General features: G+C 40.8%; 1 protein-coding gene across 1 annotated transcript in view; it reads left to right on the top strand.

The window, feature by feature from the left end:
- The window catches only part of SYNE2 (spectrin repeat containing nuclear envelope protein 2), a 377,154-nt gene that overhangs the window by 305,511 nt on the left and 55,259 nt on the right, over positions 1 to 16,384 (top strand). Inside the window, 9 exon segments of the mRNA XM_050797880.1 lie at positions 4,147 to 4,317; positions 4,829 to 4,959; positions 7,556 to 7,760; positions 8,987 to 9,166; positions 10,779 to 10,904; positions 12,755 to 12,909; positions 13,021 to 13,165; positions 14,412 to 14,506; positions 16,076 to 16,310. Coding sequence (XP_050653837.1) covers positions 4,147 to 4,317; positions 4,829 to 4,959; positions 7,556 to 7,760; positions 8,987 to 9,166; positions 10,779 to 10,904; positions 12,755 to 12,909; positions 13,021 to 13,165; positions 14,412 to 14,506; positions 16,076 to 16,310 — 1,443 coding nt within the window.

The following is a 16,384-nucleotide window of genomic DNA, read 5'->3' as shown; positions in this document are numbered from 1 at the left end:
AAAAGGAAAAATGACCAAATGAAAAAATTGGATACAAGCCAGGCTCAGTAGCTCAGGCCTGTAATCCCAGCACTGTGGGAGGCCAAGGTGGGCGGATTGCTTGAACTCAGCAGTTTAAGACCAGCCTGACCAACGTGGCAAAACCCTGTCTCTACCAAAAATAGAAAAAATTAGCTAGGTGTGGTGGTGAGTGCCTGTAGTGCCAGCTACTTAGGAGGCTGAGGCAGGAGGATCACCTGTGCCTGGGAGGCAGAAAGAGCAATGAGGCTAGACCACGCCACTGCACTCTAGCCTGGGCAACACAGGGAGACCCTGTCTCCAAAAAAAAAAAAAAAAAAAAAGCCAAATGATCTGAATAGACATTTCTGTAAAGATGATAATACAAATGGCCAAAAAGCACATTGAAAAGATGCTCAGTGTCATTAACCATCAAGGAAATGAAAATCAACGCCACAAAGAAATACCACTTCCCACCCACTAGGATAGCTATAACAAAAAGACAGATAGTAAGAAGTGTTAATGTGGATGTGGAGACATTGTAGCCCTCACAAACTGCTGGCGGGGTTCCATGGAGTTGGAAAAGAGTCTGGCAGTTCCTCAAATGTTTAAACGTAAAGTTACCATGCAACTTAGCAATTCCACTCCTCCATAGATAGCCCAAGATAAATGAAAGCATGTCCACACCAAAAACTTATACGTGAATATTCATAGCATGAGTCATGATAGCCAGAAAGTGTAAACAACCCAAATGTCCATCTATTAATTAATATATAAAGAAAATGTGGTCTATCCATACAAAAGGAATGAAGTAGTACTGATATATACTACAACACTAATGATCTTGGAAACATTATGGTAAGCAAAAGAAGCCAATCACAAAAGGTCACATATTGTTTGATTCTGTTTACATGGAATATCCAGAATGGACAAATCTAAAAAGACAGAAGGCAGATTAGTGGCTGGGGGAGAATGAGGAGTGACTGCTAACAGGTATGCAGTTTCTTTTCAGTCATGAAAGTTTCTAAAATTGATTGTGGAGATTACACATTTTAAATAGATGAATTGTGTGGTACGTGAATTAAAAAAAAAAAAATGCAGAAGGCATGAGGCACAGATCATCCATCTATAAGCTGTCAAGAGTCAATGTAAGCCTGGCCCTGAGGCTCACACCTGTAATCTCAGCACTTTGGGAGGCCAAGGTAGGAGGATCGCTTGAGACCAGGAGTTCAAGAACAGCCTGTGCAACAGAGTAAGACCCCATCTCTACAAAAAGCAAATAAAGTTAGCCGGGTGTGGTGGTATGCACCTGTAATCCCAGCTATTCGGGAGTCCGAGATGGGAGGATTACTTGAGCCCAGAGGTAAACAAGAGTCAATATAACCTAGTGTTTAAGAGCAAGGGCTTTGCAGTTTCTGCCTAAATAAGGATCCTGGCGGCACCATTTTTGATCTGTATCTTCAGTCAGGTTACTTAACATCTCTAAGCCTTGATTTTCTGGTCTGTAAAATGGGGATAACACCTACTCATTTATTTCTATCTTAATACCGATACCTATGCAGTGCTCAATAAATGCTGCCCTACTGATGACCCCAGTTTGAACATTTTAAAAATACTCCTCCGGCTTGTTTTTAGTGTAGTGAATGATGAAAGAAAATTACTTGATGATTTTCTTACCCTTTCCCTCAAATCATGTGTACTATGTCTTTTCCATGAAGCTTTATTATAAGGCCAGAGGCCTTCAAGGCGCCAGAAGTTCCACCACCTTTATCTGTGGAAGCTGCAAAGGCCTCGTGCAGCAGGAGCCATGGCAGTTCTTGTGTTGATGTGTACCTGTGGGCTCTGGGACGATGCGGTACTTTGTGCTAGAATTATCGCTGCCACCCGGATAGATCTGAGATTGTTTCTGGCAAAAATGTACATCGATGAGGAATTCCTTCCTTGCCTTTCCTCTTTATTTTTTTTTTCTTTCTTTCTTTTTTTTTTTTTTCTGGAGACAGAGTTTCACTCTTGTTGCCCAGGCTGAAGGGCAGTAGCACAATCTCAGCTCACTGCAACTTCCACCTCCCAGGTTCAAAAGATTCTCCTGCCTCGGCCTCCCGAGTAGCTGGGATTACAAGTGTGTGCCACCACGCCTGGCTAATTTTTGTATTATTAGTAGAGACAGGGTTTCACCATGTTGGCCAGGCTGGTCTTGAACTCCTGACCTCAGGGGATCCACCCACCTCAGCCTCCCAAAGTGCTGGGATTACAGGCGTGAGCCACCACATCTGGCCTTCTTCTTTATTTTCTTAACTAAATAACTTGGTTTCTTTTTCTGAGCCATCCTGCCCTTATAAAGACATTTGGCCCACATAGTTGCCAACATGAAACTCACATTTTAGCATCCGCTTTTGTTTTTATCCAGCCCTGTTTGGGCCAGAGATTGAGAAGCCTCCCTGTCACCGTGGATGTGCCAGTTTTCCCTGTAGTTGTTAAGCAGAAAACAGGGTCTGAGTGCAGAGCCGTGTGATTGTACCCAAAGTTCACATCACACTACCCAGAAAGATGGCCTGTTGAGCCGCTATAGTGATCACATTCCATTTCAACCCAGATCCTTATTAAAAATTGAGATATAATTCACATACCATAAAATTCACCTTCTAAGGTACAGTTCAGTGGTGTTTAGCATATGCACAGAGATATGCAGCCATCACCACTGTCTCATTACAGAACATTTTCATTACCTCCAAAAGAAACCTCCATACCCATTGGCAGTCACTTCCCACTTTTCCCCTTCTCCAGTCCCTGGCAGCCGCTAGTCTACCTTCTTATGGATTTACCTATTCTGGACATTTTATATAAACAGAATCATATGCTACATAGCCTTTTGGATCTGGCTTCCTTCACTAAGCATAATGTTTTCAAGATCATCAGTGTTGTAGTACTTACATTACTTCGTTTCTTTTTATGGCTGACTAATTTTCCATTGTATGGATATACCAGATTTAGTTTCTCTCTTCATCAGTTGAAGAACATATGGTTTGTTTCCATTTTTAGGCTCTCATGAGTCATGCTGCTATGAACATTCGTATCAGGTTTTTATGTGAACATATGCTTTTAATTCTCTTGTGTGTATATCTAAGAGTACAATTGTTAGGTCATATGGCAACTCCATGTAATTTTTTGAGGAACTGTCTAGCTCTTTTCCACAGCGACTATACCATTTTACATTCCCACCAACAATGTGTAAGGATTCCAGTTTTTCCACATCGTCACCAGCACATTATTATCCGACTTTTTGATTATGGCCATCAAAGTGGATGTGAAATATCTCATTGTGGTTTTGATTTAGGTTTCCCTAATGACTGTGGATGTTGAGTATCTTTTCGTGTGTTTATTGACCATTTGTATATGTTTTTGGAGAAATGTTTAGTCACATCCTTTGCCCAATTTTTGGTTGGTGTATCTGTCTTTTTATCGTTGAGTTGTAAGTTTTTTTTACATATTCTTTATTGTATCTGAGACCATTTTCTATATGCAACAAAATGCTTGGACTTTTTTCATCGTTATCAGAACATAGCAGTGGACAAAATACACCCAGCATTGCATTGCCTCCTGCTTTGGCACTTGCCTATTGTTTGGGTAGAGCATATTCCTCTCCAATTGGTGCTTGCTCTATAGTAATAATCAGACTTAAGTGCCAGGTAGCATCTTACAATTATAATGTTGTGCTGTTGTCAGAGCATTTTCACAGACACTATTTTATTTGTGTTTTCAATTATTATCTCTGTTTTGTGGATGAGGAAACTGACTCTAGGGTTCAGTAAGTTACGTAAGGTCAGAAAGCTAATAGAATATAACTGACCCTTGCACTCATAAATTCTAATACTCTCCCATTGTTCTTTCCCTGGGCTGTCTCATCCTAGTCTGAACTCTTTCAGTGCTGATCCTTCTGATCTTTGGGCTCTTTTTCATTCACTCATTATAAAACAGCCTTCTCTGATATTTTCTTAGGCATTGACCTACCCTTTCCACCTTCAGTTCATCACTGATGATCCTTCAATACTCTCAAATTGAAATAACTAAATTAGACACAATGGTAGATTCATTGGAGAGCATGTCTTCTCAGTGATTTTCTAAATCTGTACGTTTCCACTTTTTGTCTAGGTCAATCAGCTCAAAACCTCCATGCAGTCGGTTTTACAGGAGTGGAAGATTTATGATCAACTCTATGATGAAGTGAATATGATGACAATCCGATTCTGGTACTGCATGGAACACAGCAAGCCTGTGGTGTTATCATTGGAGGCCTTGAGATGCCAGGTGGAGAACCTTCAGGTAAATTAACCAGAGCTTGGCACGGTGCATTATTGGCAGGAAATTACAAATGGGAGGAAGCAGAGTAATGGGCATAACTGTGTTTGTGCCCTCCCACAGAGAAGCACAAAGCATGTTAAATAGCAGTTTCAAAAGAATAACTGGAAATTCCAAAATAAGTCACATGAGCCAAATCAGTAAAACATTGTAAAATGTTTGAATTTTGAAAATGTCGAATTTTTATTTTCCATGTCCATATTATTTCACAATTTAAGGTTTTGGTTTTTGCGTGGACTTTTTTTTTTTTTTCAGTACACCTAAGTGCTAAGTACTTAATATTACTTAGTACTTAAAAGTTCAGCCTCAAATGAAGAATGCCTTCTCCATTGTTTTCTTCCCATTCCTAATAGTTTATCAGAGCTGTAAGATTTGAGTGTTATTGCTACATAGTAGCAAGTGTTGAGAAGCTGCTGCCTTCTTTAGAAGTCACCAGGCCATTCTGAAACTTAAATTTCTTGTATGTGTCTCTTAGTCTCTGCAAGATGAAGCTGAGAGCAATGAAGGGAATTGGGAGAAACTCCAGGAGGTTATTGGCAAACTCAAAGGTCTCTGCCCCTCTGTTGCTGAAATAATCGAAGAGAAATGCCAAAATACTCATAAAAGGTATGCTTTCAGATGTAATTTGAATGACGATATCTTCCTCTTAATGGCTGGTGAAGAATGAGGGGCATAGGCATTGCGGAGTCTTCTTCCTCCTCTGAGATGACTGAAACCTATTCTGGTCTCTTCTGCTTTGATGGATCTAGTCTATGTAAGATTCTATGTCATGAGGGCTATGACATCCCTCGTACACGTGTTTGGTATAATTGGTCTAGAAATGGCCTAATTACAACCCAGTGTACTCACTTACAGAGGGTATAGACCAAATGTCAAGTTTGATCTCGAAGTCAGAGGCAGAAACAGACAAAGGGGGGGGTGCCAGATGGGCAGCCTGCAGGGGATGTTCAAACATCACTGGAAACATTATGAGGTGGAAGAAAGGGAGTGTTAGAATATCTATTGGGGAGGGCCTTTGTGGGGTTGGAAGGAATTCTTTGATGAACTACTTATGGTGGGATATGAAAGCTCCCTTTAAGGAGTGTGGCGCTGGTTAATTGCAGGGCTTTTATTTTGATGAGTGGGATATAGAAGTTGGCCTCCAACCAATTGATTAGAAATAGGGATGAAGAGTTATGCTATCTTAAGTGTCCTTCCTGATTATTCCTCTGTGCAGTTTCAGCCTCTCTTATAAATCAACTTTGAACACGTAATGAACAAGGGACACCAAATTATACACCCTGCGGTGGTGCCCTTAGCTCTTGATCCAGTCTTTATTGGAAGAGGGGGAGGAGAGAGACTAAGAGGAACATGCAAATGCATCTGACTCCACATACAATATCAGGGCTACCCTCAAAACATATGGCAGGGCAGTCTGTTGCTAAAGGAACTCAGTTGTTACGCTGCACATACACATTCATTTGTTGGCACAAGAATATGTTGGAAGGCATGTTGAAAAACATGCATAGCAAAAAGACTGAAGAAAAGAATACCAAAATGCTGATAGTAGTTACCTCTAGATAAATGAGATGTCAAGCATATTTTAACTTCCTCATGGATTGGTAAGTAGGTTGGATAGATAGATAAGAAGAAAGAAATATCTGGAGGGATTTTGTTTGCTTTTTGACAGTGAATATATGTTGTATTTATAATTAGGGAAAATCTTATTTTAAAAGAGTTCTGATAAGATTTTTGAAATGCATAAAAGTAAAGCACCTTTTATTCTTTAATCAGCAGGGTTGAGGATATTGTGGAGCAAACATTCTCATGTATTTCATGTTAGAATGTAAATATAATGCTTTCAGAAAGCAGATTGACCGTTTATTCCCGTAACCTTACAAATATTTACATCTCTATATTCTTTGACTCTGTAATTCTCTCAGAAATCTAGTCTAAGACTGATATCTTGAAATACAGAAAAAAAACCTTTTGAACAAAACTGTATCTGAGCATTATCATAATAGCAAAAATTACAAATATCTTAACTATCCATACTAAACAGGAATTAAACTAAGGAATTTAGCAATTAAACTACGGAAACAAAGGGGAAAAACCCGCAGACCATTTCTACAGCCATTTAAAATGAAGTTTACTTATTTTCTTTTATTAATAACTTGGGGAAAATATTTTTTAAAAGTTAAATGGGCCGGGCACAGTGACTCATGCCTGTAATCTCAGCACTTTGGGAGGACGACGTGGGCAGATCACTTGAGTCCAGGAGTTCAAGACCAGCCTGGGTAACATGGTGAAACCCCATCTCTACAAAAAAAATACAAAAATTAGCCAGGCATGGTGGCATGCACCTGTAGTCCTAGCTACCTGTGGGGGCTGAGATGGGAGGATCGCTTAAGCCCAGGAGGTCAAGGCTACAGTGAGCTGAGACTGCACCACTGCACTCCAGCCTGGGCAACAGAGCAAGACCCTGTTTCAGAAAAAAAAAAAAAAAAAAAAAAAAGTAGGAAAGAAAGGCAAGATACTACAGTCTGTATATGGAATAATAAAACAATTTCCTTTATTTCCACTTCTATGTAAGGAACATTTGTGTAAACAGAAAAGAATTTTTATTTGACGTAAATGCAATGTTAAAGCCTGTTTAAAGATAGCATATCTCTGTAAACTGGGAGCCTCTTCATGTGGAGACATTTTATCAGGCATACAGTTCAGTGTTTTCTCCATCTTTGCTAAAGAGACATTCATAGGCAAGGCACCATGGCTCACACCTGTAATCCCAACACTTTGGGAGGCTGAGGCAGGAGGATTGCTTGAGGTGGGAGGATTACTTGAGCTGCAGAGTTTGAGAACATCCTGGGCAACATATCAACACCCTGTCTGTACCAAAAAAAAAAAAAAGTTTGAGCTCCCTTCATCACTCTCCTCCCTTAAAAACAGAGAGTGAAACATTCATAACATCATAGGTATTTGTTGCCAATCATAAATTTTGTAGTTTTTGTGCAATGTTATAAAGTCAAGTAAATAGCCTAATCTGGATTTCTTTTTATATAATGGTTTTTATGATGGTGATGCCACTAATTTTAAAAACCATTTAACAGTGTCTTGTTAATGATCCATCTGCTAATAACTTACCAGTAGAGTGTGTGCATTGTACTTTTGCTACAAGGTAAAGGAGAGAATGAGGGTCATGTTATTTACATTGCACTGACAGGTGGACTCAGGTGAACCAAGCTGTTGCAGACCAGTTGCAGAAGGCCCAGAGTCTGCTCCAGCTCTGGAAGGCCTATAGCAACGCTCATGGCGAAGCTACCGCAAGGCTGAAGCAGCAGGAAGCAAAGTTTCAACAGCTCGCAAACATCAGCATGTCTAGAAACAACCTGGCAGAGATCCTGCCCCCAGCCCTGCAGGACATAAAGGTGGGAACAAAGTCCATTTGGAAAACCAAGGCCAAGTCAGCCCAACAGACGGGGCCAGTAAGGGACGGCCATGACCTGGGGACCAGACAGACCACAGGTACAGAGAAGTCAGTCAGGACAGATGCTGTGAGCCGGCCATGTAGGACACAGGCAAGGCTGGGAAGACCAGGTGGTAGCTCAGAGGTGACATCCAGGCAGCAAATAGTTGGATAAGGGGTACCCGATATCACCTCGTTCCAAGTCTGCGCTTTCTCTCTAGTGTTAAATCTCTAAGGCAAAAGCTTCATATGAAGTCTGAAGTAAAAGCAATGTATTATATTGCATACACTGTTCAGATCTCACAGTTATTTGGATTTCTGAGTCAAGTAATTGAGTCATAGAAGTGACTGCTTAAAGCATGAAGATCAACTGAGTGTGACCCTGTAAGAATAATACATGTTGTATCTCCTGTTTAGTGAAAATCATGGACTTGGTGCCATGTTGCTAGGCCTTTACTGTGGGTATAGTAAATTTCAGACTATATTAAAAACTTGCATAATTTCCTCTATGGTGTTTTTTCTATTACTGTTAATGAACGCTCAGAAAGTTAATACCATTTAGTTCTGAACTGGGTGAACTGATGCATTTTCTATCTTCTGCTACTATAGGTCAAATCAAAAAGTGGCAGCCAATTTAATTAGGTGGGAATCCAACAGATATACTCTGTACGTCTGATTAACTTCTACCTGAGCTAATATTTAAAAATTTAAAAAAAAAAACAAATTGTATATACACAGTATTTCCAGAATAGCCTTAAAATCAGCCTAATTAATAAAATTCTATAGTTTTTGCACATGAATCCATTTATATCAGAAAGTCTAAGGTAGGAGTCAGAGTTGCATTGATTCTTGAAACATGAAAGCAGATACCTAAATTGTTTGACAACTGAAATATAAAGCACATGAGTACCCAGGTTGTCTCCAGTTTCTATGTACTAGAAGCCTCAACTCTATTAGTCAGTGGTCACTTTTAGTTTTGAACTGACAAATTTCAGAAAAGTGCCAGTAATGTACATCATTTCAAGAAAGCCCAGCCTTTTCAGCTATTTAAAATAAATAATAATAACAGAAGGTCATGCCTACATTTTCAGGGCAAATATTCTTCTAGATTTTGGTGGAGCAGCAGCGGATAGGAAATTGTGGTTTGAAAGGAGGAAGAGGTGTTTGTGATCTCTTTTTCTTCTACAGGAGCTGCAGCATGATGTGCGGAAGACAAAAGAAGCCTTTCTCCAAAATTCCAGCGTCCTGGATCGACTCCCACAACCCACAGAGTCCAGCACCCACATGCTCCTCCCGGGTCCCCTGCACTCCCTCCAAAGGGCTGCTTATTTGGAAAAGATGCTGCTTGTGAAAGCAAATGAATTTGAGGTTCATCTTTTCTTTTCATTCAAGTTTTAGTCTTGGACATTTGCATTCCATCCTCAATCCCTTGTATCCTTTGAAGCAATAGCGCTTTACGGGCTGCTCCCAAACATATACAGTTCTAGCTTCAATCACATGGGCAGATCTTAAGCAACCATTTCTTCATTATTGAAGATGTTAGTTCTAGAAGTCATATATGTATTATATTGCATACACTGTTCAGATCTCACAGTTATTTGGATTTCTGAGTCAAGTAATTGAGTCATAGAAGTGACTGCTTAAAGCATGAAGATTTGTCATATCTTCATATCTTCATTCACTTTTTTTTTTTTTTTTTTTTTGAGACAGACTCTTGACCTGGCACCCAGGATAGAGTGCAGTGGCATAATCTTGGCTGACTGCAACCTCCGCCTCCTGGGTTCAAGTGATTCTCCTGCCTCAGCCTCCCAGTAGCTGGGACTACAGTCGCCCACCACCAGGCCTGGCTAATTTTTTTTTTTTTTTTTTTTGAGATGGAGTCTCGCTCTGTCACCCAGGCTGGAGTGCAGTGGTGCGATCTCGGCTCACTGCAAGCTCCACCTCCCGGGTTCACACCATTCTCCTGCCTCAGCCTCCCTAGTAGCTGGGACTGTAGGCACCCACCACCATGCCTGGCTGATTTTTCTGTATTTTTAGTAGAGATAGGGTTTCACCGTGTTAGCCAGGATGGTCTCCATCTCCTGACCTCGTGATCCGCCTATCTTGGCCTCCCAAAGTGCTGGGATTACAGGCATGAACCACCATGCCCGGCTGGCTAATTTTTGTATTTTTCGTAGAGATGGGGTTTCACCACATTGGCCAGGCTGGTCTTGAACTCCTGGCCTCAAGTGATCTACCCACCTTGGCCTCCCAAAGTGCTGGGATTATAGGCATGAGCCACTGCTCTCAGCCTTCATTCACTTTTTATAAAGCCTTTAGTGCATGAGCTGTCAACAAGCTTCACAGAAGGTCATGGAGCTCCAATATCACATCTCAATACCAGCAGGAAAACAAACAAACAAAAAACCACATTTCGCTAGTGGAACTGAGAGAACAGAGTGCTCACTGACTCTCCTCTATGTGGTCCCCTCAGGCAGGTGATCTGTCCATTTAGGAAGGCTCAAAGGCACAGAGTGAAAAATCAGGGGGCTTCTGAATATTTATCTATGATTCTTGAGATAATAGTGAACTTCTGGATGTGGAAAACAACTTGAATTTATTTTATTTTGTTGCATTTTATTTATTTATTTATTTATTTATTTAGAGGCAGGGAGACAGAGTCTTATTCTGTCACCCAGGCTGGAGTGCAGTGGCACAATTACAGCTTACTGCAGCCTCGACCACAGGCACGCACCACTATGCCCAGCTAATTTTTTATTTTTTGCAGAGATGGGGTCTGCCTATGTTGCTCAGACTGGTCTTGAACTCCTGAGCTCAAGTGATCTTCCCACCTCGGCCTCCCAAAGTGCTGGGATTACAGCCATGAGCCACCGTGCCTGGCCAAACACATCTTGAATTCTTAGCACCTCCCAAGCCTGTATTTACTTCTGTTTTGCATGTGTATGAAAATAGTTTCTAATGAAAATTTCTCTTGTTCTAGTTTGTTCTCTCACAGTTTAAGGATTTTGGAGACCGGCTGGAATCTTTAAAAGGTCTTATTACACATGAAGAAGAGAATTTGGATAGACTTCACCAACAAGAAAAAGAAAATCCTGACTCATTCCTGGTATTGCCAATATTTGTCTTTTCTAAGGACTTAGACTCGCCATAGGGTTAAAAAAAATAAGCTGATTACTGTGAACTTACAGAATGTTTGCATCCTCACTCTTTTTTTTTTTTTTTTTTTTTGAGACAGAGTCTCACCCTGTCGCCAAGGCTGGAGTACAGTGGCGCGATCTCGGCTCACTGCAAGCTCTGCCTCCCGGGTTCAAGTGATTCTCCTGCCTCAGCCTCCCGAGTAGCTGGGACTGTAGACGTGTGCCACCATGTCCGGCTAATTTTTTTATTTTTTAGTAGAGGTGAAGTTTTACCATGTTGGCCAGGCTGGTCTTGAACTCCTGACGTCGGGTGATCTGCCTGCCTTTGCCTCCCAAAGTGCTGGGATTACAGGCCTGAGCCACTGCGCCCGGCCTAACTCACCCTTAAGCACAGTCATTTTTATGCCATTCATTACTGTCCTATTTTCCCTCAGACCTAGAAAAAGTAGGACGACATAGGGATCTCTTTTAGTAATATGTCAGAGTAATTTGTAGTAGATGTTTTTTCATAATTACTATCAGTGAACCACAATAATCTAGAAGTTGGCTGTTGTGATTAATTGAATTTTTCTGGTTAGTTTAATATAAAAAATAAAAGTCTATTAAAATTGTGCATTTTTCTTTTCTTTACCTTAGTAAGTTTAGTTTAGTAAATATAAATGACTGAAAGAATTAAATCTGGTCTTGTAACTCCCCTAGGAATCAATATTCATAACTTAGATCAGTCAGCAAATTATGGTGCACTGTCCATCACTGATTTTTAATAAAATTTTGTTGGAACACAGCCATGCCCTTTCATTTACATATTGTCTATTATAGTTTTCATGCTACAAGGGCAGAGTTGACTAGTTGCTACAGAGACTATATGGCCCACAAATGTCTAAAATATTTATGATCTGGCCTTTTACAGAAAAAGTTTGCTTTTCCTGACCTAGAATATTACAGCAGAGTTCTGTAGTGATAACTTCAGTATTGTTAAGGGTGTTTGCATGACATATTGTCAGCCTAGAAGTTGTTGCTGGAATATCTTTTTAAAAATGAAATTTTGATAAGTTTGCTTTCTTATGATGTCATGTTCTATCAAAATATGGGTGTTTAAGTCCCTTGCTCTGCTAGAGTTATTTTAAGAATCAAATTTTCATCACTCTGTGCTTGACCTGTTTGTGGAAGATCAGGTTATTGGCAGACTAAATGGGACTTAAAAGTCCAGAATTGGTCCTTTTTTAAAAAGCCTGTTAGGCCAGGCGCAGTGGCTCATGCCTGTAATCCCAGCACTTTGGGAGTCCGAGGCAGGTGAATCATCTAAGGTCAGAGTTTTAGACCAGCCTGGCCAACATGGTGAAACCCCATCTCTATTAAAAATACAAAAATTAGCCAGGTGTGGTGCCAGGCACCTGTAATTCCACCTACTCAGGAGGCTGAAGCAGGAGAATCGCTTGAACCCAGGAGGTGAAGGTTGCAGTGAGCCAAGATCATGCTACTGCACTGCAGCCTGGGCGACAGAATGAGACTCCATTCCAAAAAATAAAAAATAAAAAAGCCTATTTTCTGTATTCTTCAGTGACAAAATCTGAGATCACTTTCTATTTCCTGGGCTGTTTGGGTGCTGGCCGTGTGTGCAGGTTGGTATTCTAGAAGGCATAGCATTGAGAGAGCTGAATTTAGGTCTCACTCTAACATTAGCTAGCTGTTTGATTGTGGGCAAGTCATTTGCCTGTTCAGGCCCCAGTTTCCCTTCATCTTTGAGATAAGGAGAGTTGTTTGTCATCTAGATATCTTATTGGCATCCAAAAACCTATACTTTAATTTTTAAAACTAGAATCATGTGCTGGCACTGACAGCCCAGTCACCTGATATTGAACATTTGAATGAAGTGAGCCTCAAGCTCCCACTTAGTGACGTAGCTGTGAAGACGTTACAAAATGTGAACCGGCAGTGGATTCGGGCCACGGCCACGGCACTGGAGCGCTGCAGGTTAGAACATCCCTTTTCTGTCGTCGTTTCAATTAAAGTAAAATTAACGGCTTCAGCTCAGCAATGGCATTGTTAATATGGGTGTGTTTTGTTTGTTTTAAACCTTTCTAGTGAGCTTCAGGGAATTGGATTGAATGAAAAGTTTCTTTATTGCTGTGAAAAGTGGATCCAACTTTTGGAGAAGATAGAAGAAGCACTCAAAGTGGATGTGGCTAACAGCCTTCCTGAGCTCCTGGAGCAGCAGAAAACCTATGAGGTAAACCTGTGTTCTCTGCCACCCTTGAACCGCTCACCTGGGGCAGGAGTCAGGAAAAGATAGCTTTAAATAAAACACAGGGAGCGTACCTATCAGTCTCTAAATACAGAATGTATACCTTTAAGCAAATTCAGTTGTCAATTGGTCATTTGTAAAATTCTGGTACATTTCATAAATTTCAACATTTACTGCTCTATTTTATTAGGGACAGGACTCCTAGATTTTCTGCAGTACATGGAAGCTTCTAGTACAACTTTGCTTCCACAAAATGCAAATATTATACCATTCTATTAAGAATGGTATAATAAAATACTTCAACTCATCTTTGTATTTTCACTCAGTAATTCTCTATAGTATTAAAGCACCTGGTATAATTATAACTGTAGCATTAATAATTTCACAGGACTTTCCTCAGTGCTTATGCTGACATATATTTGAAAATAATCCTGGTGGTTATAGGCAGATCCTGCTTCTTTTTTTTTTTTTTTTTGGAGGCAGAGTCATCCTCTGTCACCCAGGCTGGAGTGCAGTGGCGCATTCTCAGCTCACTGAAACTTCCATCCCCCAGGCTCAAGCAATTCTCGTGACTCAGCCTTCCATGTAACTGGGACTACAGGCATGTGCCACTGCACCTGGCTAATTTTTGTATTTTTAGTAGAGATAGGGTTCACCATGTTGACCAGGCTGGTCTCAAACTTCTGACCTCAAGTGATTCGCCTGCCTTGGCCTCCCAGAGTGCTGGGATTACAAAGGACACATTTCAAAAGTGTGCAGAATTAGTTCACTGCAACTTTTTAATGTTAACTGATTGAAGTCTACATTGCTACATGAAGATCATCCAATTAAAATGAAATTTCCCCTGCCAAAAAGCTGAGTGGCCTTGAATAAGTTACTCAACCTTTTTATACCTTAGTTTCCTCCTCTTCAGATGGATGTAATAATAGTACTTCAGTCCTAAGTCTGAGAAATAAATGAGATAATGCATGTTTTACAGAGTGCCTACCAAATCGTAAATGCCTAACAAATGGGTATTAGATGTAATTATTATTAAACCTGTTTGCTTTTAAGAATATATTCATAGGTGATGTTGATATGATAGCTGAACATTTTTTTGCAGTAGATTCAAATAATATGAAAATTATTCATCATGTCCTTTGTGAACTTAGATTTTAATAGGGAATGTAGGTTCCCAGATTCATAAAATGAATTTTACTAGCTGATATTTTCTGTTTGGACTCATATGCAGATGTTAGAAGCTGAAGTTTCTATAAACCAGACAATTGCTGATTCCTATGTCACCCAATCTTTACAACTCCTGGACACAACAGAAATAGAGAACAGGTGAGCTGTCTGGGGCTCCTGAAGGTTGTGGGTGGATGAAAGGTAATGCATTCAGTTGGGGCAGGCTTTCTGCCATGTGAACCTTGACCATGTTGGTGCCCTGTGGCCATGTTCATTGACAGATCACCATGGGACCAGGCTTCTAACTATGTAGTGGGACTAGATCTTGCTGGGTGACCATAAAAACATCAGTGACAGACACCTTTTCCCTATGGTAGATGGATGGGGTTAGCAGCCCAGAAGCTTTGGAAAATGCTCACTTCTCAAGTATCGTTAACTAAGTTTGTGCCCCCAAATGATTCTTCTGTACTGTTTCCCTCTCTACCATCATCCTCATGATGTTTTGCTACTTAAAAAATAATTTCTAAAAAATTATTCCTAGTGTTCCCAGTAAGTAGCTAAATCCTGTAAGTATGAAGAAGGGCTTTCTCTCCATGCTACATATGTGGGCTTAGGGTCACTGGGCAGTGCCAGTCAGGCTGAACAGAGCCCCTTTGGCCAGTCTGCTAATGCTGAGTGAGTCTGCTCATGCAGCTGGTACACATGGCAGACAGCCTGGACGTGGCCTGGCCACTTATATACTTCTCTAAATGTCCTAATGGGTATGATTTTTCTTCCACATCACCACCCATACACCTCTGAATCTTCTTTCAGCATAACTAAGAAATGTAAAGCCCTTTTCTCCCTAGCTCTGAAGCAGTAAATTCAAGCCAGTTCCAGGATGATAAACTAATTTCTATTTGATCTGTACAGAAAAACATGACTTTCCCATAATAACTAAGAGGCCTTATTTCTTATGTGAAGGATATTATTTATCCAGAAAAGAACTGTTGGCCGGGCGCGATGGCTCACGCCTGTAATCCCAGCACTTTGGGAGGCCGAGGCGGGCGGATCACGAGGTCAGAAGATAGAGACCATCCTGGCTAACACGGTGAAACCCCGTCTCTACTAAAAATACAAAAAAATTAGCCGGGCGTGGTGGCAGGCGCCTGTCGTCCCAGCTACTCCGGAGGCTGAGGCAGGAGAATGGCGTGAACCCGGGAGGCGGAGCTTGCAGTGAGCCGAGATCGCGCCACTGCACTCCAGCCTGGGCAACAGAGCGAGACTCCGTCTCAAAAAAAAAAAAAAAAAAAAAAAAAACTGTTGAGTAGCTGCAATAAGGCATGCTCTTTATTGCTAAAATTATGTAAAGTACACTTAAGTAATCCATAGTGTTACAAAGTACCTGCCTGTTCATCTGTTTCCCATTGATCCAGTTGCTAGTTTTCCTTTCTGCATTTGGCGTAATGTATATTAAAACAACTTCAGTTTGTTTAAGGGAATGGTTATGCATGCTGGCAAAATACCAGGTTACGGTGCAGATGCCTTCTACTAACCTCAGTCTGCATGGTGCCCTTCCCAAAGCTTTAATCATGTTTAAATGGAATACTACTCAGATTTTTAGAAGTTGGGATTTTTTTTCATGTAAATTATACTTATAAAAACTGAATCTGAGCTGCTATTACCCACTGATAGTTATTTTTTCTACATGTTGATGTCTGGATTCTATAACCATTTGTTTCTCCCCAGACCAGAATTTATTTCAGAATTCTCAAAGCTGACGGATCGGTGGCAGAATGCCGTCCAGGGTGTACGGCAGAGGAAGGGTGACATTGATGGGCTGGTGAGGCAGTGGCAGGATTTCACTACTTCTGTGGAGAACTTGTTTCGCTTCCTCAATGACACCAGCCACCTGCTATCTGCAGTGAAGGGCCAGGAGCGCTTCAGCCTCTACCAAACCAGAAGTCTGATCCATGAGCTGAAGGTAGTGTATGCATCGTAGCATTGTGAGAATCACAGCGTGGTCATTATTTGCAAGGTGTTCATTCACCTTTGGTT

The sequence above is a fragment of the Macaca thibetana genome, chromosome 7, assembly GCF_024542745.1.
Source record: "Macaca thibetana thibetana isolate TM-01 chromosome 7, ASM2454274v1, whole genome shotgun sequence".
Taxonomy (NCBI): domain Eukaryota; kingdom Metazoa; phylum Chordata; class Mammalia; order Primates; family Cercopithecidae; genus Macaca; species Macaca thibetana.
This window is presented reverse-complemented; position numbering and strand designations above follow the sequence as displayed.